This window comes from Eschrichtius robustus, chromosome 16 (assembly GCF_028021215.1).
Source record: "Eschrichtius robustus isolate mEscRob2 chromosome 16, mEscRob2.pri, whole genome shotgun sequence".
NCBI lineage: Eukaryota > Metazoa > Chordata > Mammalia > Artiodactyla > Eschrichtiidae > Eschrichtius > Eschrichtius robustus.
In genome coordinates this window covers 88,902,876-88,927,245 of record NC_090839.1, presented here as the reverse complement: position 1 = coordinate 88,927,245, position 24,370 = coordinate 88,902,876, and the positions used below count along the sequence as shown (strand labels likewise).

Here is a 24,370-nt window from a genome sequence, read left to right as displayed (position 1 = left end):
ATCTGTTTCCATTTCTCATTTTTTTTTCTTTTCAGAAGCCAAGGGAGTAGGATTATGATTATGATTATTTAATCTGGGCAATCAGGTTTGAAACCACAAAGTTAATCCTCCTTCCAAACATTTCTGAAATAGTTTAGTTCTACGATGTGATCCTGGAAAGATAACACGTTTGTGTCCTTATTTATTATTTCCCTAGAAGTTTTGCAAGTTGATACCCAAGTAGATAGACAACGGGAACACCAAGACAAACTTTTGAAGCAAGTTGCACTCCTAGACAAGAAAAAATTGACCCCAGAAGGGCACAACGCATGTAACACAGTTGAAAAAAACACCTGTCCGAACACAAACGTTGTTTCTTCAGGACAACAGGTCCCTAAGTGCGAGTCGTGTGGAGCAGCCTTGCCGGGTAATGCAGGCGTTACTCCTAACGCGTACCTTGCAAGAAGGAGATTTGAATATGATGCACAGGGGAACTTATTTCTCTATTCTAAGCTGGAAACTCCACATTCTGGGGCACACCCACGTGAATGTAACCAATGTAGAAATGCTTTAAGCCGTGACCAAGCCCTTAATGCTGATCAGAGAACCGACAGTAACAAGAAACCCCACAAATGTACCAAATGTGGGAAAGGCTTCTCCCATAAATCAGAACTCATCACCCATCAGAGTGTCCACAGGGATGAGAAGTCCTCTGGATGCAACGACCAGGGGGATGGCCTGAGGGAGGAGAAGGTTTGCCTCAGCAAAAAACGTCCGGGAAATCACACAGACGAGAAACCCGGTGGAAACGGCAAATGTGGTAAAAAGCTCTCCCCAGAAACAAGCCTCTCCATACCCGAGGCCATTCTGGCTGGAGAGAAGCCTTATAAGTGTTCAGACTGTGAGAAAATCTTCTCCCACAAGTCACGTCTCATTGAACACCACAGATCCCACACAGGAGAGAAACCCTACGGCTGCGAAGAATGTGGGAAATCTTTCTCCCGGAAGTCATGCCTCATTATCCACTACAGAATCCACACAGGAGAGAAGCCCTATGGCTGCAGCCAGTGTGGGAAAGCCTTCTTCCAGAAGTCACACCTCATCCTTCACCAGAGGACTCACACCGGAGAGAAACCCTACGAGTGCAGCGAATGTGGGAAGGCTTTCTCCCAAAACTCCTGCCTCATCATACACAAGAGAACCCATATGGGCAAGAAGCCCTATGAATGCTCTGACTGTGGGAAAACGTTCTCCCAGAAGGCGAACCTCATCAGACACCACAGAATTCACACCAGGGAGAAACTGTACGGATAAAGTGACAGAGAAGGTTTTCATCAGGAATTCCCAACACATCTAGGAATGAAAACCCTGTGGATTTTGTGAACGTGGAAAATCCTTCAGCAAGAAGTCCAATGCCACTGTGGGCAGACCTTTCTACCAATTTGGAGAACTAGGAAATGCTTATTCTCTTAAAACTAAGGATAGAAGGCTAATGATGCTCTAGAGGGATCTATTTTTATAGGATAAACTTAACTATGAAGTGTATCTGTGTCTACATTAACTGTGGCTATTGAGCTCTAAGTGAATAATTTAAAACATTAAGACAACAGATTGAATAAGCCACAGAACAATCCCAGGGGTATGTGGGGACTATGTTCCTGGAGATGCTACATAAACAGAATTTTATTTTACTTATTTTTGAACTGCATTTGTAGTTGAACATAATTGTGAACTTGTAGACACAGATACCATAGTATGTAGGATGACATCTATCAAGAGTTTCCACACTAAATTACACCCTTTTGTCTTTAATATACGTTATAACTGGGATTTACTACTCAACCGGAAGTCCATACACCGTACCACATACCATTTGGTTTTTTGTTTGCCGGCAAGTATTACAGAGCCCCCCTGGATCTGGAAACCAGCAATTTCATGACATCCCCTGATCTCTCTCCATCAACTAGTTTATAAGTCACGTTAAATGAGTAAGGTTGGGACTCCCTTTTCTGGCAGTATAGTGGACCACCTAAAGTGAAAAACGTTCCACTGTAAACCACTTGAAATGATGGACAATAACAGGTAACATTCTTTTAAATGCATAATTCAGCTTGCAAGAAAATCAGTGAGGTTTCCAGGTGCCAGTTCCAGAGGGAACTGAAAAGTGTGTGAGTTGATGCTGTAAGCTGCCCTGTAGGTTTGTTTACCCAGAAGCTTGGGTGTTAAAAGCTATAGGCAGAAGGCTTGGCACTGAAATACCTCATAAATTGAGAAATTTCAAAAGCCTGTACATACAGGGAAAGGATGGACCAGAGAAAAACCTGCTCATTTGCTCAGGAAGCTTGCCTGTCTCTCCCTGGGCTCTAGTAGGGAAGGAATTTACCCTGATGATTCACAAGCCGTGACCTGCACCTCTTATGAGTTAGAATTGGGAATTTGCCCTATTCATATCCCGGTTGAAAAACTGAACAATTAACATAGAAATTTGTCCTGGTCTTTGAAACAACTTTACAGAAGCAAACACAAACTATTCTTGGAGGAAGACACCCTCAACCTGTGTTTCTCAGGGTTCTGACATACAAACCCAAGATGAGTTCATAATCCAGAATAATAAAATGTGAAGAACGTCAACAGACATTTTAACAAAATAAAAACCTCAAGCCTTTTAAGGTGATAGAAAAATCTGAAATTCTATAAAAATGACTGTCTTGAAAAATGATGAAAAACAAAAAATCAAAACTGCATGAAAGCAAAGACGCAAAGAAAGATAACTGGCTTATTTGGAAAAAGAACCACATAGGGTGTCTAGAAATGAAAAATATAGTCACTGAAATTTAAAACTCAATGTTAAAATATTCTACATGTCAAACAGTAGATTATACTCAGCTGAAGAAAATGGGAACAGGAAGGCAGAGCTATAAGCCAATTCACAGAATTCAGTATATAGAGAGGTGGAAAATGTGAAAGAATGGGGGAAGAGACATAAAAATGAGAAGAGCAGGGACTTCCCTGGCGTCCAGCGGTTAAGACTCCAAGCTTCCACTGCAGGGGGCATGGGTTCGATCCCTGGTCAGGGAACTAAGATCCCGCACGCTGCAAAGCACGGCCAAAAAAAACCCCAGAAAAAAAACAAACAAAAAAAAAAAAGAGAGAGAGAGAAGAGCAAACAGGAGCTCCTGAAAGACAAAATGAAAAAACGGAAGAAAAGTAAATATTCAAAGATATATTGGCTCAGATTTAACAAAAGATGTGCATTAACATGCATATGTGTGTGCAATATATATGTATATATATATGCATATATAGACATGCAATATATGCCTAGCTGAATCACTAAAAATAAGTTCACATCTAGATGTACTCGATGTATACCCGTCCAGAGTTTAGCCCATCAGAGTTTAGCTAAGCTGCTCTCTAGTATTGCTGCCTCGTCATCCATCGTGTTTGGTCAGATGGCTGCAGGGACCTTAAGCTGACACTAGCCCCTTGTGCAAGGACATGCCCTATAGCAGCCGCTCGGCCACAAGCAGATGTAAGTCCCTGGTGTGACTGTCCCGCAGCCCTTGTGATCAGTAGCTCACCTGCCTCCCAGTGCCTGTAAGCTTTATGCGCCCCTTAGCCAGGACCCCCGTGAGCTTACCAAAACCCTGCTCTTTGGGTTTGGATTGACCGATCTGGTCCTAACCTAGAAACCCCAGAGCACTCCCCCCCGTGGACCCTAATAAAGGGATGTGTGCCAAGTCCAGTCCCTGTCTGCACTCCGCCTTGCCCTCCCCTGGGGCCCCTCCAGGCATGCTGTGTGCTTGGTCCAGGCCCTGTGAGTAATAAACTTGCCTATTTCGATTTCTCCGTGGTCTGTTGCTGAACCCACTCATCGTCCTGCACCCTGCGCTCCACTTAACAAGTGTTAATTTCACGAAGTCTTCACAGATGGGAACAGGCTGGTAGAGTCTTGCAATTGGCTGGTGGAGAAAGGCCTTTGGCTGGCCAACAGGCTGTGGAAGTTGCCACCCCGCGGAGGGTGAACTCCCCCAGTGGGTGTTAGACTTTGGGTGTATTTCCCCACTCCAGGCACAGACCCAGCTGCCGACTGTTAGGCGACTTGGCCACGGTTTCCGAAAGGTCCTGTCGGGGCAGGTGAGGGCTGAGATGCACCCTGCCACGAGCACGCAGCCACCACCGACTCACCAAAGCGCTGGTTCTAGGCTCCGAGGTCCCAGCTCCGGTGATCCTGCTGCCTCTGCGCTGGTGGGGGTGAGCCCGATCCTAGTGAGGCTGATTGGGACACCCTGAGGGGAAGCAGCCGCCTATGAGTCCGGCTGCCTGGGATTCCACTGCAGACCTTTATGGTAACATCCCCAAGGCCAAGTCAGTTGTCAGGGTGGCAGGTAATAGAGAATTAGAAGCTGAAACTTGAAACTGTATTGCATCTTTGAAAGTTGCTGAGTGAGTGAATCTTGCAAGTTCTCATCACAAGAAAATAAAATTTGGCAATTACATGAAGTGATGTTCACTACAGTCGTCACGGTGATCATTTTGCAATGTACACAAATCGCAAATCATTGTGTTGTACACCTGAAACCAATATGATGTTATGTGTCAATTATCTCTCAATAAATAAATAAATTGAAACTTGAAACTTGATGCGTCTCAAGACTCAAAATATTTTGAAAGGCTTTGTACAGCAGGAGGGAGAGAAAAGGGGCTAGTCAGCCGTTGAAAGTGTCTAAACCTGGCCCGGAGCTGCTACTCCCCACCACAGAATTCGGCCAAAGACCCAAAATGCCACGCCATGCGGGATTTTAGTTCCCCGACCAGGGATCGAACCCGTGCCCCCTGCAGTGGAAGCGTGGAGTCCTAACCACTGCCAGGGAATTCCCTGCATAACCTTTTAAAAGAACCTGGGGATGGAGGGCCACCATCAGCAGATGCAGGCTGGGCCTCTACCCTGACTTACCTCAACGCCAAAGCAGCTGCAGCCACCTGTGCTCAGCAACCTGACAGCTCCCACCAAGGCTCCCCACCAGGTGGTCAAATGCAAAGGTTTCTTTGGTTGTGGTCATCACTCTCAATCATGTACAGTGTGGATAACAGGATTGCTGGTGGCCCTCAGGCCTCACCCGGTCTCAGGAGATGCGCTGGAACAAATCAACCACAGATACCAGGCCTGTTAGACTGCCAGCCCTAAGTGTCTCTTGAGTGAGGACTTCCTCATAGCTGTAGGATTTGGGGAGGAATTGACGGGGGGCTTCCTGTGTGCTTCAGGGCACCGGCCTCAGGGAGAAGCAGAAGGTAAGAACGAAGACGGCACGGACAGATGGACAGAGACCCCCTTTCACGAGATTTCTTTTTTTTTTTTTTGTCTCTTCCTCCTGTCTTTCTTTTTTAAATTGAAGTATAGTTGGTTTACAATGTTGTGTTAGTTTCATGTGTATAGCAAAGTGATTCAGTTATACTTACGAATCTATCCTTTTTCAGATTCTTTTCCCTTATAGGTTATTATAAAATATTGAGTATAGGGACTTCCCTGGTGGTGCAGTGGTTAAGAGTCCGCCTGTCAATGCAGGGGACACGGGTTCAAGCTCTGGACCGGGAAGATCCCACGTGTCGCGGAGCAACTAAGCCCGCATACCTAGAGAAAGACCGCGCGCAGCAACAAAGACACAACGCAGCCAAAAATAAATTTAAAAAAAATTGAGAATAGTTCCTTGTGCTATACAGTAAGTCCTTGTTGGTTGCCTATTTTATATATAGTAGTGTGTATCTGTTAATCCCAAACTCCTAATTTATCCCTCCCTCGCTTTCCCCATTGGTAACCCTAAGTTTGTTTTCTGTAATCTAGAGATTATCATACTAAGTGAAGTAAGCCAGACAGAGAAAGACAAATACCATATGATATCGCTTATATGTGGAATCTAAAAAAATAATGCAAATGAACTTATCTGCAAAACAGAAACAGACTCACTAGATTTCTGAGGCAGCTGATAGTCATTCTGGTGTCCCACGTTGCCTGCACAGATCAATTCTCCCCAGTCTTCGAATCAGTTTTCGTAGACGTGCGATTTCTCCAGCCGGGAGGTTAGGTAGGCAGTATTTACCGGCACAGATCCTGGCTCTAAGAATTCTAGTTCCTGACCGATCCTTTAGGAGGCATTTTTAGGAAAAGTTCCCTCTCACGGAATCTGGGAACCTGGCCTTGGGGGTACAAGCAGAGCTATCAAGTTTTCCGAACGCAGTTTATTATGTCAAGACACAAACGCGTTGCTTCTAAGGCTCCCTGCATTGGAAAGTTGGGTCCAAGCTGCCCAGCTGGGGTTTTTACAGCCAGCTCTGATGCTCTAAGACCCCAAAGAGGAGTCAGTCTTAGAGATTCTTGTCCTTGGCAGGACTCGAGAGCTGTGTCCCCGCCCTACAGCCAGTGTGTGCAACCCCAAAAGAACTCAGAGCTTGTCTATGGCTTATTCCTCCAACAAACGTTTATTAAGAACTGCCAGGGTCATGGATCTTAAAATGTAAGAACAGGATCTGCAATCTGGCTTTATGGTGCCCACAGCCTAATTGTGAGTGGGGAAGTGGGGAAGTGGGGAAGTGGGGGAGTGGGGGAGTGGGTAGGTGATTGGGAAGTGAAGCAGATGCTAAAATTACATTTTAGAGTGACAACTGTTGTAACAGAGGAGGAAGGAAAGGGTGCCGTTTCAGTCCATTCGGGCTACTACAACAGAATACCATAGAGCTGGAGGCTTATAAACAACAGAAATGTATCTCTCACAGTTCTGGAGGCTCGAAGTCCAAGATCAAGGTGCCGGCAGCTTCAGTGTGGTGACAACTTGCTTCCGCGTTCGTAGACAGCTGCTTTCTTGTTGGGTCCTCACAGGACAGAAGGGGCAAGGGAGCTCTTCCGGGCCTCTTTCATAAGGGCACTAATTCCATTCAGGAGGGCTCCACCTTCATGACCTAATCACTTCTAGAGACCCCACCCCCTAATAACAAACTAATAATGGGGATTAGATTTCAACATGTGAATTTGGGTGGGGACACCTTCAGTCTACAGCAGGTACAGTATCTAGACTGATCACTGAATAATACAAGGGATTTTCATAAGTGGAAACAGAGTGTACCAGGGGCAAAAAGCAGCATGAGTGAAGGCATGATGATTTGAAGGCTTGTCTTACTTTGTGAATAGCTTGAACCAGGCACAGTTCATTTCACGTACAACAAACTACACGGATCTTAAGGATGCATCTCCGTGAAGTTCTGCACATACATACACCCATGTAACCACCACCCAAGTCAAGATATAGAACGTTTCCAGTACCCAGGCAACCTCCCTGTACCCTCTGCCAATTCAAACCCTTCCCCCAGTTAACCGCTATGATGACATCAACCGCCACAGACGAGTTTGTCATTGGCCTTTATTTCAATGGAAGCATCCAGAAGTGTTCTCTGTGTCTTGCTTCTTACACTCAGTATTACATCTGGGTGGTCCTTATTTTTTTGCCAGTAGCAGTAGTTCATTCTTTTTCATTGCTGTGTAGTATTCCATTGCATGAATATGCCACAAGCTGTTTGTATCTATTCTATGTTCATGAACGTTTGGATAATTTCCAGTTTTTGTCTATTATAAACAGTGCTGCCATAGACCCCTTACTCACTCCTCTTCAAAAGAGTCTGTGTGGCTACGATTCAGAGCGGTGGTTCTCAATCAGGGGTGATTCTGTCCCCAGGGGATGTTTCGCAATGTCTGGTGACACTTTTGATCATCACAACTTGGATGAGGGAGCGGTGTGTGCTACTGGCATCTCCTTGGTGGAGACAAGGGGTGCAGCTAAGCACCCTACAATGCACAGGACAATACCCCCCCCCCACCAGAGAGAACTCTCCAGCTCAAAATGTCAATAGAGGAACTTCCCTGTGGTCCAGTGGTTAAGACTTCACCTTCCAGTGCAGGGGGTGTGGGTTCGATCCCTGGTCGGGGAGCTAAGATCCCACATAGCTCACGGCCAAAAAACCAAAAACATAAAACAGAAGCAATACTGTAACAAATTCAATAAAGACTTTAAAAATGGTCCACATCAAAAAAAAAAAAAAGTCAATAGAAGCAAAGAACCAGGCTGGAGCCTGATTTTGGAGTCCTTGTCTGCTGCACCCAGGTTGTGTCCAGTAGGCTTCGGGGAGTCACAGAAGGTTCTGGAATGTGAGGTTTCCATCCGGGGGTGGTGGAGAGATTTCAGAACAGACTCCACCTGGCATCCAGCATTTGGTGACGTCAGCCTGGTGGACGGCGCCTGGTGTCCTGGGGCCGACCACCCGCTGCAGTGCCCCCTGCATGTCCCGGTTCTGCAGCGTGTAGATGGCTGGGTAGAGCAGGGGCGTGAGGTTGATGTAGATGAATGAGACCAGGCTGTCCTCCTCCAGGGAGTGGCTGCTCAGGGGCCTGGCGTACATGGCCGTGGCACAGCCGTCGTGGAGCATGGCCAGGCCACCATGAGATGGGACACCACCGTGTTGAAGGCCTTGCGGCGGCCCGCGGCCCCAGCAACCCCCCAGGATGACCAGCAGCACCCTGGCGTAGGAGAGAGGATCAGCCCAGAGTCAGCACCGGCAGCAGCAGGCAGGCCGCCAGCAGGACGCGCTCCTGCAGGTCCCGGTTCCCAGAGGCCAACACCAACACGGCCGGGAGGTCGCAGAAGACGTGGTGGACTAAGCCCCCATGGCGGAAGGGCAGCTGGAAGATGGCTGTGGTGAGGCCCAAGGCCAGGAGAGAGCCCCCGACGCAGCAGGCGGCGAGAAGGCACCAGCAGAGCCCCGCAGTTGTGAGCCGAGGGCGGCCCAGGGCCATGGCCGCCAGCAGCAGGCAGCCGGAGCCACAAAGAGGCCCACCTGGGCGGCCCCCAGGCGGCAGGAGGAGGCCGGCCAGCGCGTGCAGAGTCAGCACCGGCGTGTAGGCCGCCTCCTTGGCAGACAGGGCCCCCAGGAAGAAGTACGTGGTGAGTGCAGGGCGGCGTCCACCACAGCCAGGCCCTGGATCAGCAGGTTTCCTGCCAGCGTGGCCAAACAGAGTGGCAGGAGGAGGGCGAAGGGCAGCACCTGGGGCCCCAGGGGCCGCCCGGAGAAGCCCAGGATTACAAACTCCTGTGGGGCGGTCCAGCTTGACGTGGGCCAGTGGCTCGTGTCGGGGCCTGGCGGAGGATGGACGTACAGCCTGGAGAGGAGCGTCAGGGCCTCTGCCTCTCGTTGGCCCGGAACCCTGCGCCCAGCCTTCCCTGGCCCACCCGTAGCTTCCCCTCCCGCCACCCTTCCCAGGGCTTCAGCGCTTTCTCCCCAGTCCAGTATTTTCTACCCCTCATCTCCTGCAGCCCAATATCTTTCAGGAACTGAGCTGTTCCGAGCGACTGTCCTCTCTCCCTTCCAGCCTCCTGTGCCCCGTGCATTCCAGGGACCCAGGTGTCTCCGTCACGCCTGTCCACCGCCCTGAAGTTCTGGCCAGCCTTCACACCAGCCACACCAAGGAGCCTGGCCTCCCGGGTTCCAGCCTGTAGTGATGACAACGGTGGGGTGGGGTGGGGGCTGAACCCCAGAAGAGGGCTGAAGGGGTCCCCATTTCTGCTGGCCGACCCTGAGTAGCACTAGCGTCTCCGGCTCACAGAGGCTCCGCCTTCTTCCCCTGCACTTGGCACCCCTGGGGGAGACCACAGCTCCCAGCTCTTCGCAGATAGACTCGTGTGCTCCTCTCCTACCTACTCCAGCCTTTGTTTTCTCTCGTATTTATTTTCCATTTCTTCCTCTTGGCTGGATTCGGGACAAACCAATGGTACTCCGGGGCCTGTGCCTCTTGGGCTCAGTTACAGGGAAAAAAATGACCAGGGAGGATGGTCCCCGCCCTCCACGTTATGCTGAGCAGCCAGCCACCTTCCTGAATGACAGCATCCTCTTCCGTGACTTCAGCCCTACATCTCTCTCACGACCCACTCCCTTCTCTTAGCTGCATTTCCACCGACACTTCCAATCCAACCAGTTCTGAACTAAATGCATTCTTTCCACCCCAAACTTCCCCTCCTTCTGTGGGAGGAGCTTGCCGAGTGCCAAAATTGGAAACCAGGAAGGCACGGCAGGTGAGTTCCCTCTCCTGCTCCTTCAAGTACAACAGGGTACAACAGGCTGGGCACACCTACAGCCTCCAGAGGCTCGTTTCGCCCATGACTCCTGCTTTCTCTTTCCTGAATGACCGCAGCAGATCCTACCTGGCCCTCCTGCTCCCAGCTGCTTCCGTCTAACCGCTTTTTCATACCACCGCTTTTTTGTACCACAGGAACAACCCTTCTAAAGGATGGATACCAATTCTTTGCTTAACTCTCCCTTCCTTACCTTCAGGCTTAAGTCCAAAGTCCTCAGCACAGCACGATGCCCAGCTTCACATCCTGCTCGTCGGATCCCCTGGAGTTCCAATATTATCTACCTAAAAAAATGGGAAGTTCTGTTCCTCCTCCAAGGCGGAACTTACAAGCCACATCCCGGGTAAAGACTCCTGTCCCCCAGGCAGGCTTCGTGTCATCCTCTCATTCCACGGTTATTATGGCAACGCCACTAAATTCAGCCTCCTGGAACCAAAGATCTGAGTCGCACTTGTTGTTCGCGGAATGACCGTAAGTGAAGGAGTTACTCAATCCTCATTTCTCCCACATATATGCCACCTCTCAGTGTCCCTATTATGTCCCTAACCTGGGTTTCTGGCCCTGGAACCTCAGAGGCCCCGCCCCTTCACAACAGCCAATTGCCCCAACTTCTGTGGGCTCCTCCCCTAAAATGCTCCTGGGCATTTAAAATCCACGTTGCCGTCAATCTCAGATGGGGTACATGCAGTCAATCATCTTCAGGGTCAATGCCCCCCCCAAAACACCCTACTAGAATCATGTTCATCTCCCCATCCAGCCATCAAAGGTCAATTGTCCTGCCATCCCCTTAATTCACTCAACAAGAGACACATTCTTCTCTCTCTCCGTACACTCTGATCCTGAAAATGTCACTCCTTCGAAAGCTAATTCAAGCTGACCTTTCCTAAGGAGCCCTACCCGGCTGGGGCGAATCACTGCTTCAAGGCACTTACACGCATAACAACATAGCGGACATCCATCGACACACATCAAACTGCCAGATCAGGCTGATGCTGATGCTGATGTGGACATTCCAGCATCCCTTGAGCTGTCCCTTCATAGTTAACCGATGGTTCCTCTCCTCCTGCGCTGAGGTCATGTTATAGAATATGCACCAATAGCCGCTGCGCTGTGAACCATGAAACCCTTGACCATCCACTAGCCGGTCACGAGGCACCACTGCCTGTTTCCTTACCTGTAACGTAAGAGAGTTGGACCAGATGACCTTGAAAGTTTCTTCCAGTTCTGATATTTTATGATTCTATCAAAAGTTGTGTTTGTGCTTATGCTTTTACTCCCAAGCTAAACCATTTTCAAAGGATAATTTGATGTTTTAGGAGTCTGTAAGGAAGCTGCAAGAGGTCAGTTTAATTTAGAATCAGTAAAGGAAACAGCAGATGTCGATTTATGGATCTTAGAAGGGCCTTAGGCCAGTGCACATATCAACACAGCCCTTTCTAGCTACACCTGTGGGTTTGTGCGTCTATTTTCACACACGTGCGCAGTGCATTTTTGGATGTGTTCTGTCTCATCATTCAATTTTGGGGGGCAGTGCTCAGATAATAGGGATGTTGGGGGGCTGAGTAAGGAGGTTTGGTTTCCGGTCCTGTCTGTGATACTGCCCGAGTCACCTCTTTTCTCTGTGGCTCCCGAAAGCACCCCAAGATACAACGGTCTAGTTCCTCTGTCCTCTTGCAGCCAGGATGGCTCAGGGGCACACACCGGCTTTCCCGTCTCAGCTCTCACTGGCCAGCGGAGAGAGCTCGGAGAGAGTTTTTAACCTTTGACAGCATCAGCAGCCTCCCCGACCCCAGAGGATGGTTTTAATGATGGAGAGAAATAATGTGGGGCAGGTGTCTGGCCCAGCACCCCCTGCTTTAGGAGGTGTTACTGAATGAAAAATACCAAAATATCAAGACATGCTTAGTCCTTTTGCTTGTTTCCTGCTGCCTGTGTATTTGGTACATTCTGCCCTGGATGGAGAGTCACCTGGAGAGATCGAATAAGCAGTGGAGCGAGGAGAGGCCATGTGTGGACCAGCGCGGCAGCACTCGCCATAGGTCAGCAGCACCTCTCCTGTCTGCTCTGATTCCAAGACCCAGAACGCCGGCAACCTGGCGCCTGTGCCTCTCTTCCCCAGCCCCTCGCCCCGGCTCTCCCACCATCGGCTCCTGTAAAGCGGTCCAGAGACGCTGCCTCTGCCTCTTGCTCTTCACCGGCACTGCCCCACAGGCCTCCACACCATTCCCTCTACACACCGATGGGAGCCAGGGAACAGCATCGAAACCACCACCACTGCGAGGCCGCTATCACTGCTATTTGTCGAGTCCTCACGAGGGGCAGGCGTGTCCCCAGTGCTCTGCGTGCACAGTATTATTTAATCTTTGCGATCCCACTATGGAGCTGTAGGCGTCATCATCACGGTTAATTTACAGGTGAGGAAGCCAAGACTTGGAGAGACTGACCCGCGGAAGGCGTCACCCAGCATCCCCCTGAATCAGGGTTTGTCCCCAGGTCTGGCTGGTTCCAAAGTCTGTGCTCTTAAGTGAGGGAGCCCGCTCTTCTCTGGGTCTCTCTCACCTGTCGGTTCCCCCCACCCCCAAATGAGGGGAAACAGAAAGGGATTGAAGAGAGAGGAAGCAGCAGACTCAGAGGCAAAGAGGCAGGAACAGAATGAGATGCACGACCAGAAATGGGAAGGGCCGCACCTGCTGAGGCGGCAGATGGGTTGGCGGTGAAGACACCTGTTGCTCGGCAGCGTCCCCAGCCCAGGTGGTTCACCAGGCTCTGGGCTGACAGAGAGACAGAAAGAAAGAGAGGGAAAGGAGGAGAGAGACAGAGATAGACACAGACACAGAGAGAGAGAGAAACAGAGAGAAAGAGAGGGAGGGATGGAGAGAGACAGAGACAGACAGAGAGAGACAGAGACAGACAGAGAGAGACAAAGACAGACAGAGAATCCCCTACATCCCCCCAGCCTTCTGGACCTCAGACTCCCTCCTCCCAGGTTTCCTCTCTACTGCAAACGTGGATTTGAGTTGGTGAATTCTAGCAAGAGCTCTGCACTCAGCCCCTGCTACCCACACCCACAAGGCACCATCTTCTATGGCGTCCCAGGAAAAAGGAGACCAGAATGTGGAGATTCATTGAGAGGAGACATCCAGACCCCAAATTCCAGCCGAATTCAACCCTTAGCTCCTCAGTTGGCTGGGTGCATTGCCCACCCTCCGATCCTGGAGGGAACAGAGTCTTAGCAATGACTCCTGAGAAGGGAGAGATCCAGTCTGGGTTGAGGAGAAGGTGGCTTGAATTCTGGTTGGAAGAAGTGCAAGTTCCAACCATCACAACATGGACCCAGCTTACCTTTCTGGCCTCACCCTCACCTTACTGGCAATCCGCAGAGCAACCTGCATGTGCCCCGGTCACTCCTTTCTCCCTGACCTCACGCATCCTTCTCCATGTCAGAATGTCCTTTCCCCACCTGGAAGTCTACTCATTCTTCAAGACCGAGATCAAACACCAGCTTCTCTGTGAATAAAAATAATAAAGTAGCAGTGTGGACCGTAGAAGCGTAGTCTGTGGAAGCCCCCAGACTCCACTACCTCATTCCCCCTCTTCTCCCATCATCTTCCAGCTTCTGTTCCCAGGGACTCTCAGTAAGAAAACAGTCACTTAATAGGTTTCCCAGGGCCCACTTAAGGGTCGGGTGGGATCCAAAGCCCCACGGCTTCATTAATAATCTTCTCCCCCCACTGTGGTACCTAAGGAACTTGATGGTCTCAGTAGGCTGGGGGCTGGAGGGGAACTTGGGACCCTGACCTGGGATATCCTGGGAGATTCTGAAACTTCTGGGCAACGGGGATAGGAAGCCACTGCCCTCAAGTGAGAAAGAGACAGTCTGCAGCAAGAGCTGGGGGTAAACTTGAACCTGGGGGAATGAACAGCACAAAGCAGGTTGGGAGACAGCTCCCTGGAGAGAAGAGAGGAAAGTTCCTGCTCTCTCCACATTTCCCCAGAGTTTGAACCAAGGGGTGGCCAGGAGACTGAAGATCTCAGGAAGGACTGACTGGTGTAGTTGGTGGGGGTAAACATCCTCATCTTCATCCTCACCATCACCATCACCACCATCATCACATGTTCAGCATCAAAAGTGCTGGAAAACAAAACCCAACAACACAGACTTCTGCGTTCTCATTGCCTATTTGCAGAGAAAATCATAGCATTGCAGAATATACGGTTTCCTATTCTGCTGTTCCTATTTAATATTGAATTATACACATTTTCCACGTTGCTACAGATTCCTTGTAACTGTCTACTTTAAGTGTTCATTTTATTTTTTTTTAAATACCTGGTTCAAATTTCAAAGGGTAGAAAAGTATAGTCTGTCGCCAAGAACCCTGACTCCAAACTCACCCAGAGGCAACAGATTTTTATCAGGTTCGTATTTCTCCCTACAGAGATATTCTAGGTACATACACATGCGTGTGTGTGTGTGTATGTGTGATTTGCTTTTTAATTGACAAAATATGAGCACTGTCCCCAAACTGTTATGTATATGTCCTCTTTCATTTAGTAGCACATCTTGGGAATCATTCTATATTGGTAAATTTTTAGTTTACTGAACACTTAAGTAGTGTAAAGTAGCTACCAGACCCTGCTCTATGGTGATACAAAAATACGGATCCATTCAATCCTCACAATAAAGATGTGAGGATTATTATCCCCGTTAAAGCATAAAGATGTGGAGTAACTTTCCCACGTTTGCACAGCTACTGAGTAGGGAGGTTGGTTTTGGACTTAGGTGTGCGCGCAAGCTTTTAGCTACTCTGCCATGCAGTCTCCGACTCTCTTGTAGGGACTCAGCGCAACGAAGAGTGTCCTTGTTCTTTTATCGCGTTGTATCACATGCCATTTTATCATCTTGCCATAATTTATTTAACAAGTCCCTGCTGAAGGACCTTTAGGTGGTTTCTGGTCTTCGGCTATTACAATTGATACTGCAATTAACTATCCTCATCCATATGGTATTTGGCACCTAGGCAATTAATAGTCAAAGGATCTGTGCATTTAAAAATTTTTAAGTTATTTTGTTAGTAACCGACGTTTTATTCTCCATAGTTATTGTAGTGCTTTGTGCTCCCATCTGGAATACATGAAAATACCTGTTTCTCTACACCTTCACAGTGCTATTAGATTGTTTTGTCATAGATAATTTGGTAGAAATGCAGTGTCTCAGTATAATTTTAATTTGTACTTCTCTATGAGTGGTTGACCTTTTCATGTTTTTTTAAAATTTATCTATTTAATTTATTTTTAAATTTTTGGCTGCATTGGGTCTTCGTTGCTGCATGCGGGCTTTTCTCTAGTTGCGGCAAGTGGGGGCTACTCTTCCTTGTGGTTTGCAGGCTTCTCATTGCGGTGGCTTCTCTTGTTGCGGAGCACGGGCTCTAGGCACACGGGCTTCAGTAGTTGTGGCTTGCGGCTCTAGAGCGCAGGCTCAGTAGTTGTGGCGCACGGGCTTAGTTGCTCTGCGGCATGTGGGATCTTCCCGGACCAGGGCTCGAACCCGTGTCCCCTGCGTTGGTGGGTGGATTCTTAACCACTGTGCCACCAGGGAAGTCCCTCCCCTTCCTCTTGAGAGCACACACACACCACCAGCGAAGTCCCTATAAGTAGTTTTTAACGTACATATTAAAGGAATAAAACTTTGTAACAGAAATTGTGGATCTTTTTCCTGGTTTGCTATTTGTCTTCTGATGTTGTTTACAGTGGGTTTTGTCATGGAGAATCGTGTCATTTCAATGCAGTCAGATTTATCAATATTTTCTTTTATAGCTTCTGAGTTGTGTGTCATACCTGAAAGACTGCCTATAATCAAAATGAAAACTTGTTTGCCTATGTTTTCTTCTTAAACATTTATGGTTGATTTTTAAAAAATAAAAAAATAGTTAAATGTTTAATCCATATGCAATTTATCCTATAAAATGAGGTATATGAATCCAATTTTATTTTATTTTTACCAGATGTTAGCCATCATTTAAAATATACATTACAATTGATATATAATAGACCTACAGAAAAGTGCACAAAATAATGGTAGAGTTGAGTGAATTTTCACAAAGTGATAAAATAGAACATTACCAGAATTCCAGGAACCCTCCTCATTCCCCTTCCTACCGTTGCCCTCCCTCTTCCCTAAAGGAAAACAGTATTCTGTTTTTTAGCACGTTATATTAGTTTTGCTTGTCTTTGAACTCTAAAGTACATATTCTTTTGTGTCTGACATCAAAGAAAAACTTAAAGACAAATAGTTAACTATCAGCATGCTGTTTACTTGTGTACAATGGAGACCAAAACCATGGGTTGACTTCTAAGTAACTAAAAAAAACCCACCAAAATTTTAATAAAAGAGAGAGAAAGGGGAATTCCCTAGTGGTCCAGTGGTTAGGACTCTGAGCTTCCACCACTGGGGGCCTGGGTTTGATCCTTGGTCAGGAAACTAAGATCCTGCAAGCCAGATGGCATGCCTGAAAAAAAAAAAATAGAGAGAGAGAAAGGAAAGAATAAATGCTACAGACAGTCTTGGAACAGTGATTCTTGTTTGCACTTTTTTTTTTCAGGTACACTGATTAGCTGTAAATTAGCAAGGAAGTCAGAACAATCTGTCTTTAGATGGATTGATGAGTGGTATCAGAGAAAACAATTCCAGTGGCTTGTAGATTCACCAGAAAATCTTCAGAGTTTAGCTGTGGAGAATAAGGACAAGCTATCTTTCTGTAACACCTTACCTGCAATAAAAAATTACCTGGTATGCAAAGAAGCAGGAAAATATGATCCATAATGAGGTGAAAAATCAATCAGAATCAACCCAGAAACAACACAGATGATAGATTTAGTAGACAAGGACATTACAACAGTTACTATAACTGTATTCCATATGTTCATGAAGCTAGAGGAAAGATAGGACATGTTTAGGAGGAACATGGCATATATAAAAGAAGATGAAAAATGAAACTTGTATAGGAGAAAACAACCATGTCCTAGTGACAAATACACTGGATGGGATTAACAGTGGATTAGACAATGCAGAAGAGACTCGTGAACTTGAAGATATTGCCATAGAAACTATCCAAAATGAAAAGAAAAAGGAAAGAACTAAATAAATTTCAAAATGTAATAAAAATTAAATCCACAGATCCAAGAAGCTCAACAAACCCCAAGCACAAGAAATATGAAGAAAACAATGACACAGCTTTAAATCAGTGACAAAAAGAAAATATAAAAATATCTAAATAAAAAGATACATGATACACAAGTAATAAATATAGGAGTGACAGCCAACTTCCTGTCATAAACAATGCAAGGCTGAAGACAGTGGAGTAACATCTTTAAAGCACACACACAAAAATCTGTACCCAGTGAAAATACCTTTCAAAAAAGATGACAAATTTTTAAAAATGTATGGATGTAAAAAAGCTGAAAGAATTCATTACCTGCAGTAACTCTTCTAAGATGTGTTGCAATTGATGTTGGCAAAAATATCTGTAGAGCAGAAAAAGGCTTAGCCTGACAAATGTACAAAGATTGTGAAAATATAAGTCAAACCCATAGCCAATAAATACTCAACAGTGAAAAGCTGAAAGCCTTCCCACTAAATTCTGGAACAAGACAAGGATATCCTCTCTTACCACTTCTATTCAACATTGTATTGGAAGTCTTAGCCACAACAATCAGACAAGAAAAAGAAATAAAAGGTATCCAAACTTGAAGGGAAGAGGTAAAATTGCCATTTTATGAAGATGACATGATACTCTATATAGAAAACCCTAAAGACTCCACACAAAAACTATTAGAACCAATAAATGAATTCACAAGGTAGCAGGATACAAGATTATTATACAGAAATCTGTTGCATTTCTTGATACTAACAATGAGATATCAGAAAGAGAAAGTAAAAAAAAAAATCCCATTTAAAATTGCATCAAAAAACACCTAGGAATAAACCTGACCAAGGAGGTAAAAGATTTATATGCTGAGAACTATAAAACATTAATAAAGGAAATTAAAGATGATTCAAACAAATGGAAAGATAGCCCATGCTCTTGGATTGAAAGAATTAATATAAATTAATTCTTGTTAAATGGCCATACTACTGAAAGCAATCTACAGATTTAATGCAATCCCTATCAAAATACCCATTACATTTTTCACAGAACTAGAACAAATATTCCTAAAATTTATATGGAACCACAAAAGACTCAGAATTTCCAAAGCAACCTTGAGGAAAAAGAACAAAGCTGGAGGCATAACCCTCCCAGACTTCAGACAGTACTACAAGACTACAGTAATCAAAACAGCATGGTATTGACATAAAAACAGACACATAGATCAGTGGAACAGACTGGAGAGCCCAGAATTAAACCCACACACCTATGGTCAATTAATCTTCAACAAAAGAGGCAAGAATATACAATAGAGAAAAGATACTCTCCTCAGCAAGTGGTATTGGGAAAGCTGGACAGCCTCATGTAAATCAATGAAGTTGGAATATTCCCCCACACCATATACAAAAATAAACTCAAAATGGTTTAAAGACCTAAAAATAAGACATGACACCATAAAACTCCTAGAGGAGAACACAGGCAAAACAGTTTCTGACATAAATCGTAGCAAGTCTTCCAAGACAAAAGAAATAAAAACAAAAATCAACAAATGGGACACAATCAAACTTAAAAGCTTTTGCACAGCAAAGGACATCATAAACAAAATGAAAAGACAACCTATGGACTGGGAGAAAATATCTGCAAAAGATACAACCATCAAGAAGTTACTTTCCAAAATATACTGACAGCTCATACAACTCAATATCGAAAACAAGCAAACAAATAATCTAATTAAAGTCTACGGTTATTAATTGCATTATTTATCAGCAGGTACTTTTTGAAAAATATTTCAACCTATCATGTTATAAAACAGTAGTGTCAACTGTGAACTTCATCGGCTCTTCTGAACTTCATGTTCTTTGAAAATATTCTAACCTGTAGTTGTTCCTTGCTATTCATAGAGGCTAATTCTTCAATCATTTCAAACTTGGCACTGGCTTTTCAAACAAATCAATGAACTGAGCATTATTAGCAACAACTATCAACTCATCAAAAGACAAGGAAAATCCCTCAAAATCACTTGTCTTGTTTTAAAATTGACTATTGATGTTGCTATCAATGACCTCAATTTTTCAAAGACCAAAAAAACTAAAAATTTTAGAACGTGTTTATTTTCTCTGTACATATTTTTTCAGCTGCCTCTATTAGGATTTAATTCACTCACCATTAGTAAGTGGTTTTCCTTGCTTGGCGAATAAATGGGCCACTCAGAAACTTAGTTTAGCTGCAGCCTCATTTTAACTTTTTATTTTTGTGAAGAAATTCTGGTGTTAAGTTATTCTCTTTAAAACTTTCTAATTTTTCTTACTTATGCTTCCTGTGAATTGGGAACACTGCAATGAGTGTTTAGTCCGGTAATGTCGATGTTATTGTATTTAGCATAGCCACGGTGTCATTACATAATAAACACAATACTTTGACACCTAAATCAATAACAAAATAATCTTTGCTCCACTAAGTCTTAAAAGTATTTAAAATATACTTTTCTTGTTTTACAGACTGGATCTATATCCCAGGAGCCACTGGGATATAGTAAGCATAACCACATTCCCGGAGCCACCAGCGACATAGAAAACAGGACTAGGTCCCCGGAGCCACTTGGGAAATAGGAAACATGACTATATCCTGAGCTGTTTTTTTAAAAACTGTTGCGGTACAGTGATACATATGGCACTCAAAATGCTATTGAGTTATACAGATGTTTTTTGATGGGGTTACTCCTGATAAACCCATCCTAAATTGAAATTATTGTAAGTCGAAAATGTGTTTAATACACCCAACCTACTGAACATCATAGCTTAGTCTAGTCTACCTTAAACGGGCTCAGAACACTTACATTAGCCTACTGTTGGGCAAAATCATCTAACACAAAGCCTCTTTTATAATAAAGTGCTGAATAGCTCATGTAATTGATTGAATACTATTCTGAAAGTAAAAAACAGAAGGGTTGTACGTGTCCAGAATGGTTGTAAGTGTATATTGGTTGCTTACCCTCATGACTGCAATTGCGTGGCTGACTGGAGCTGTGGCTTGCCACCACTGCCCAGTCTCACGCTGCATGTTGCTAGCCTGGGAAAAGATCAAAATTCAAAATTCTGCTGAATGTGTATTGCTTTCACACCATCGTAAAATCAGAAAATTGTAAGTCAAACCACAATACGTCAGGGACCATTTGTAACTTACAAATAACATCTTAATTTAGGGACTTCCCTGGTGGCGCAGCAGTTAAGAATCTGCCTGCCAATGCAGGGGACACAGGTTTGATCCTTGGTCCGGGAAGATCCCACATGCCACAGAGCAACTAAGCCCGTGCACCACAACTACTGAGCCTGCACTCTAGAGCCCGTGAGCCACAACTGCTGAGCCCGAGTGCCACAACTACTGAAGCCCGTGCGCCTAGAGCCTGTGCTCCGCAACAAAGAGAAGCCACCGCAATGAGAAGCCCGCGCACCGCGACGAAGAGTAGTCCCCGCTCGCTCCAACTAGAGAAAGCCCGTGCACAGCAAAAAAGACCCAACACAGCCAAAAATAAATAAATAAATTTATTTTTTAAAAAAATCTTAATTTAAAACAGTCTAGCTTGGATTACTACCAACCTAATTCGACAGTACACAAAAACACTCCTACAATATACCTGCCCCTCCTTTGTGCTATTTTTGTCATACAAATTACATCTTATAAGCCCATCAACACAGGTTTTGTAATTTCCTTATTTGAACATATTTTTAATGGCTTATTTAAAATCTTTGTCTAGAAAATCCAACATCTGGGCTTTCTCGGGACCAGTTTCTATGAACTGCTTTTTTATTTTCTGTGTATGAGCCACACTTTTCTGTTTCTTTGCATGTCTCCCCCCCTCTTTTTTCATAAAACTGAACATTTTAAATAATATACACCTCTAGTAATCAGATTCCCTTTTCCTTCCTCAGTTTGTTTTTGTCCTTTGTTGTGCTGATTTTCTTTGACTAATTCTATAAAATCTGTATTCCCATTTTCTTTAAAAAAACAAAAAACTCCAAACTGTTGTGCCACATGGCATGTAGGATCTTAGTTCCCTGACCAGGGATTGAACCCACACCCCTGCCTTGGAAGCTCAGAGTCCTAACCACTGGACTGCCAGGGAAGTCCCTAAAGTCTGTATTCTTTTTGTGTGAAGGCTCTGCTCAGTTATTTTAGCTTTCAGTTAATGATGGGACAGAGGTTTCCTTACATGCCTTAAACCAGTAAGTCTCCCAGGCTTTACCAAGGGGCCCCTGTGTGTTAGGACCACCTTCAAGGCCCCAGCAGTCGACAACTCTGCCTTAGCTGGCACTCCCTGCTTCCTGAGCAGCTCAAGGCCAGCCAGATGTGAGAGATTAAAGCTGTCTAAGGTTTTTCTTGGGCATATGCAGAGTCCTATGCATGGGCATGATCTTCTAGATCCCTGGCAAAATACATCAGATCCTTTCAAAGCCCCACACAGGTTTCTCATTCCCGAAATTTTCCTTGTAAGTTTTGTGGCCAGCCTCTTGTTTGCCCTAACTGATATCACCTCAGATAGCTATAATGTTAATCAATGGCCACTGATTGTTTTTGACAAATGCCCAGGGGATAGACCTTTGCTCTCAGAGTGAGCTCTTAATCAGGGCAAATAAAGACAATTCCTGTGAATGGAGCTTTCCAAGGCATCGCCATACAGGTCAAATATTGACAGCGTTCTAGGGATGAGGCTTTTCAGGAGCTTCAAACCCATTTGGTCCCCTCCAGTGGCAACTAGGCTGCTGGTTTTCACAGCTACTGTGTTTCTGCGGCCATAAGTTTTCAAGGCCGCCACAAAGCTGGGGAGAGGGGGATGGAAATAGTGCAAGTTAAAGTGCCCCAAAGTTCACTGTTCTCATAGATATTCAGCCATTTTCTTGAAAAAAACTCCAAATTGTTGCAAGCCTTTGGTTAAATTCCAAAGTTCTGGAAAACCATTGATAGATTTTGACAATTTTTGCCAATGTTTTTGTTGCTTTTATAAAAGATTTTCAGAGGTCCTTATTTTTCCATTTCTGGAAGTGCTCATTCCCTCAAATTTACCCTTGATTCAATAAGTAAAAAAAATTAAAATATTTTGCTTTGGCAAAAATATTGGCAAAAAATTTTTTAAGTCTCTAAATCTGGAGTGGGCCAGTGGGGTTTCTCACACACAGCTGGTAGGACTGTAGCTTTCTGGAATGAAACGTGGTACCTGTCCCTACAAACTGGCCTCTCAAATTTCACGTTTGCCTGGTGGAGCCCTTTGGGTCAGAGACTTTATTAGATTAGAGAGGGAGCATAGTCCTCCCAGCCCGGAGCACAGAGGAAGGGCTTTTGCCAAATGGGTCAACGTGGAGAGATGCTGGGAAAACGCAACTCCACACTTTGCCACCAGAGGGTGGGGCTCTGCGCTGTTCATGGGTTAGGGGGTGGGGGAGTGGAGGCACCTCCTCCAGGGGTCCTCAGGAAGCCCCCAAGGAAGGCTCTGGAAATTTATTAACAGGGTTCATTACTCAACGTCCCCCATCCCCCAAAACCAGAGACACATCGTGCCCTGTATGCCCACAAAAGCCAAACCACAAAACACCTTTGGCCAGTAGTTTGGCCCTGTGATCAGCAGATGCCAAATCATCTATGATAACATCTATAAATGTAACATCTACAAATATAAAAGTTGGTTAGCACACCCCTTCTTCACTTGTCCAGGCTCCACGCTCCCATCAAACATAGAAGCCCGGGACTTCCCTGGTGGCGCAGTGGTTAAGAATCAGCCTGTCAATGCAGGGGGCACAGGTTTGAGCCCTGGTCCAGGAAGATCCCACATGCCGTGGAGCAACTAAGCCCGCGCGCCAGAACTACTGAGCCTGCGCTCTAGAGCCCGTGAGCCACGCCTACTGAAGCCCGTGCGCTTAGAACCCATGCTCTGCAACGAGAAGCCACCGCAATGAGGCCCGCGCACCGCAATGAAGAGTAGCCCCCACGCAACACAACTAGAGAAAGCCTGCGTGCAGCAACGAAGACCCAACGCAGCCATAAATACATAAATAAATTTATTTAAAAAAAAAACTTTATGAAACAAACATAGCAGCCCAAGAGGATGGGGAGCCCCCTCTTGTGGGAGGTGCTACTCCTGTTCCCATTTTGCAGATGGGGAAATGGAGACCCCGCATTTGAGAAGGGAGCAGTCACATCTCAGCAGAGACTATGTTGGGGGAGGACGGGAGCCAGGTGTCTGTGCCTGCACTCTGTCCTCCATTTCACACCCATCCTCCAACACCGGACCTTACGCTGCTTCTCCAGAGTCAGGGTTGGACGGGGTCAGCCTGCTTTACTCCTGAACTGTGAATGTTCTCCAGCTGGAGGGGCCTCCTTGGGCTCCCAATTCTTCCCGACGCTTCCCAGAGGGACACCGCCACTCTCCTCAGCCCCCAGCCCAGTCCATCCCTTCCAGGGGCTCTAGAATTCTCTCCAGGGAAGACTGACCTGGGGGTGACACAGGGGTCTCCTGGACACAGGTCCTGAGTCTGGAACTCTCACCTCCATCTCCGTCTGTCTTAGGGCTGGTCCATGGCATCAGTGAGAAGAGGGTCCACTCCTTTTGAAACTGAGAGCAGTCATCAGATCCATTAAGCTATAACTTGCTTAATAAATACTGAACTGTACTGACGTCAGCATCAAGCTTGCTTTAACTGTTGCTACAAAAAACTTTCATGTCCTCCAAGTGGCCTAAACAATAAGATGTTTGCCCAAGTTGTTTTTCAGGAACTTGAAGTCAGCAGCGTCTAGTTCGAGCTTGAGCCGGTTAAGACTGGTTGAGACCACTGACACCCCCCCACCTGGGCATGCGCGAGCAGCAGATGTGTGGCTTTCTGACGTCAGAGGGTCGAGAACTCCACCCTCAGAACGTGCTGGAGCCGCCCTTTTCCTTCCATGAAGAAGCCTGTAGCTTAGCTTAGCCTGCGCGGAACTACAGTTACCTCACAGTTTTCTTATCTCCAATCACCTTTCCCCAGGTGACTCCCCACGTGGCAGCTTTATTCCGTAAATATCCTGAGCCCCTCCCCTTCAGGGAGGCGG

General features: G+C 45.9%; 1 protein-coding gene and 1 long non-coding RNA gene across 11 annotated transcripts in view; one reads left to right on the top strand and one right to left on the bottom strand.

The window, feature by feature from the left end:
- Positions 1–4,572, top strand: part of LOC137749763 (zinc finger protein 300-like) — a 32,004-nt gene extending 27,432 nt beyond the window's left edge. For all 10 annotated transcript variants that reach the window (XM_068524004.1, XM_068524000.1, XM_068523999.1 and 7 more), the window contains one exon: positions 197–4,572. In XM_068524004.1, coding sequence (XP_068380105.1) covers positions 197–1,293 — 1,097 coding nt within the window. In that variant the 3' untranslated portion in view covers positions 1,294–4,572. The remainder of the gene's footprint in view (positions 1–196) is intronic.
- Positions 4,573–13,507: 8,935 nt separating this feature from the next.
- LOC137749768 (uncharacterized) lies at positions 13,508–24,038 on the bottom strand. Its single transcript, XR_011070278.1, has 3 exons — positions 23,777–24,038; positions 14,198–14,283; positions 13,508–13,658 (listed from the first exon to the last, which is right to left on the bottom strand). It is a non-coding gene; the product is annotated as an uncharacterized lncRNA (long non-coding RNA).
- Positions 24,039–24,370: the final 332 nt, after the last annotated feature.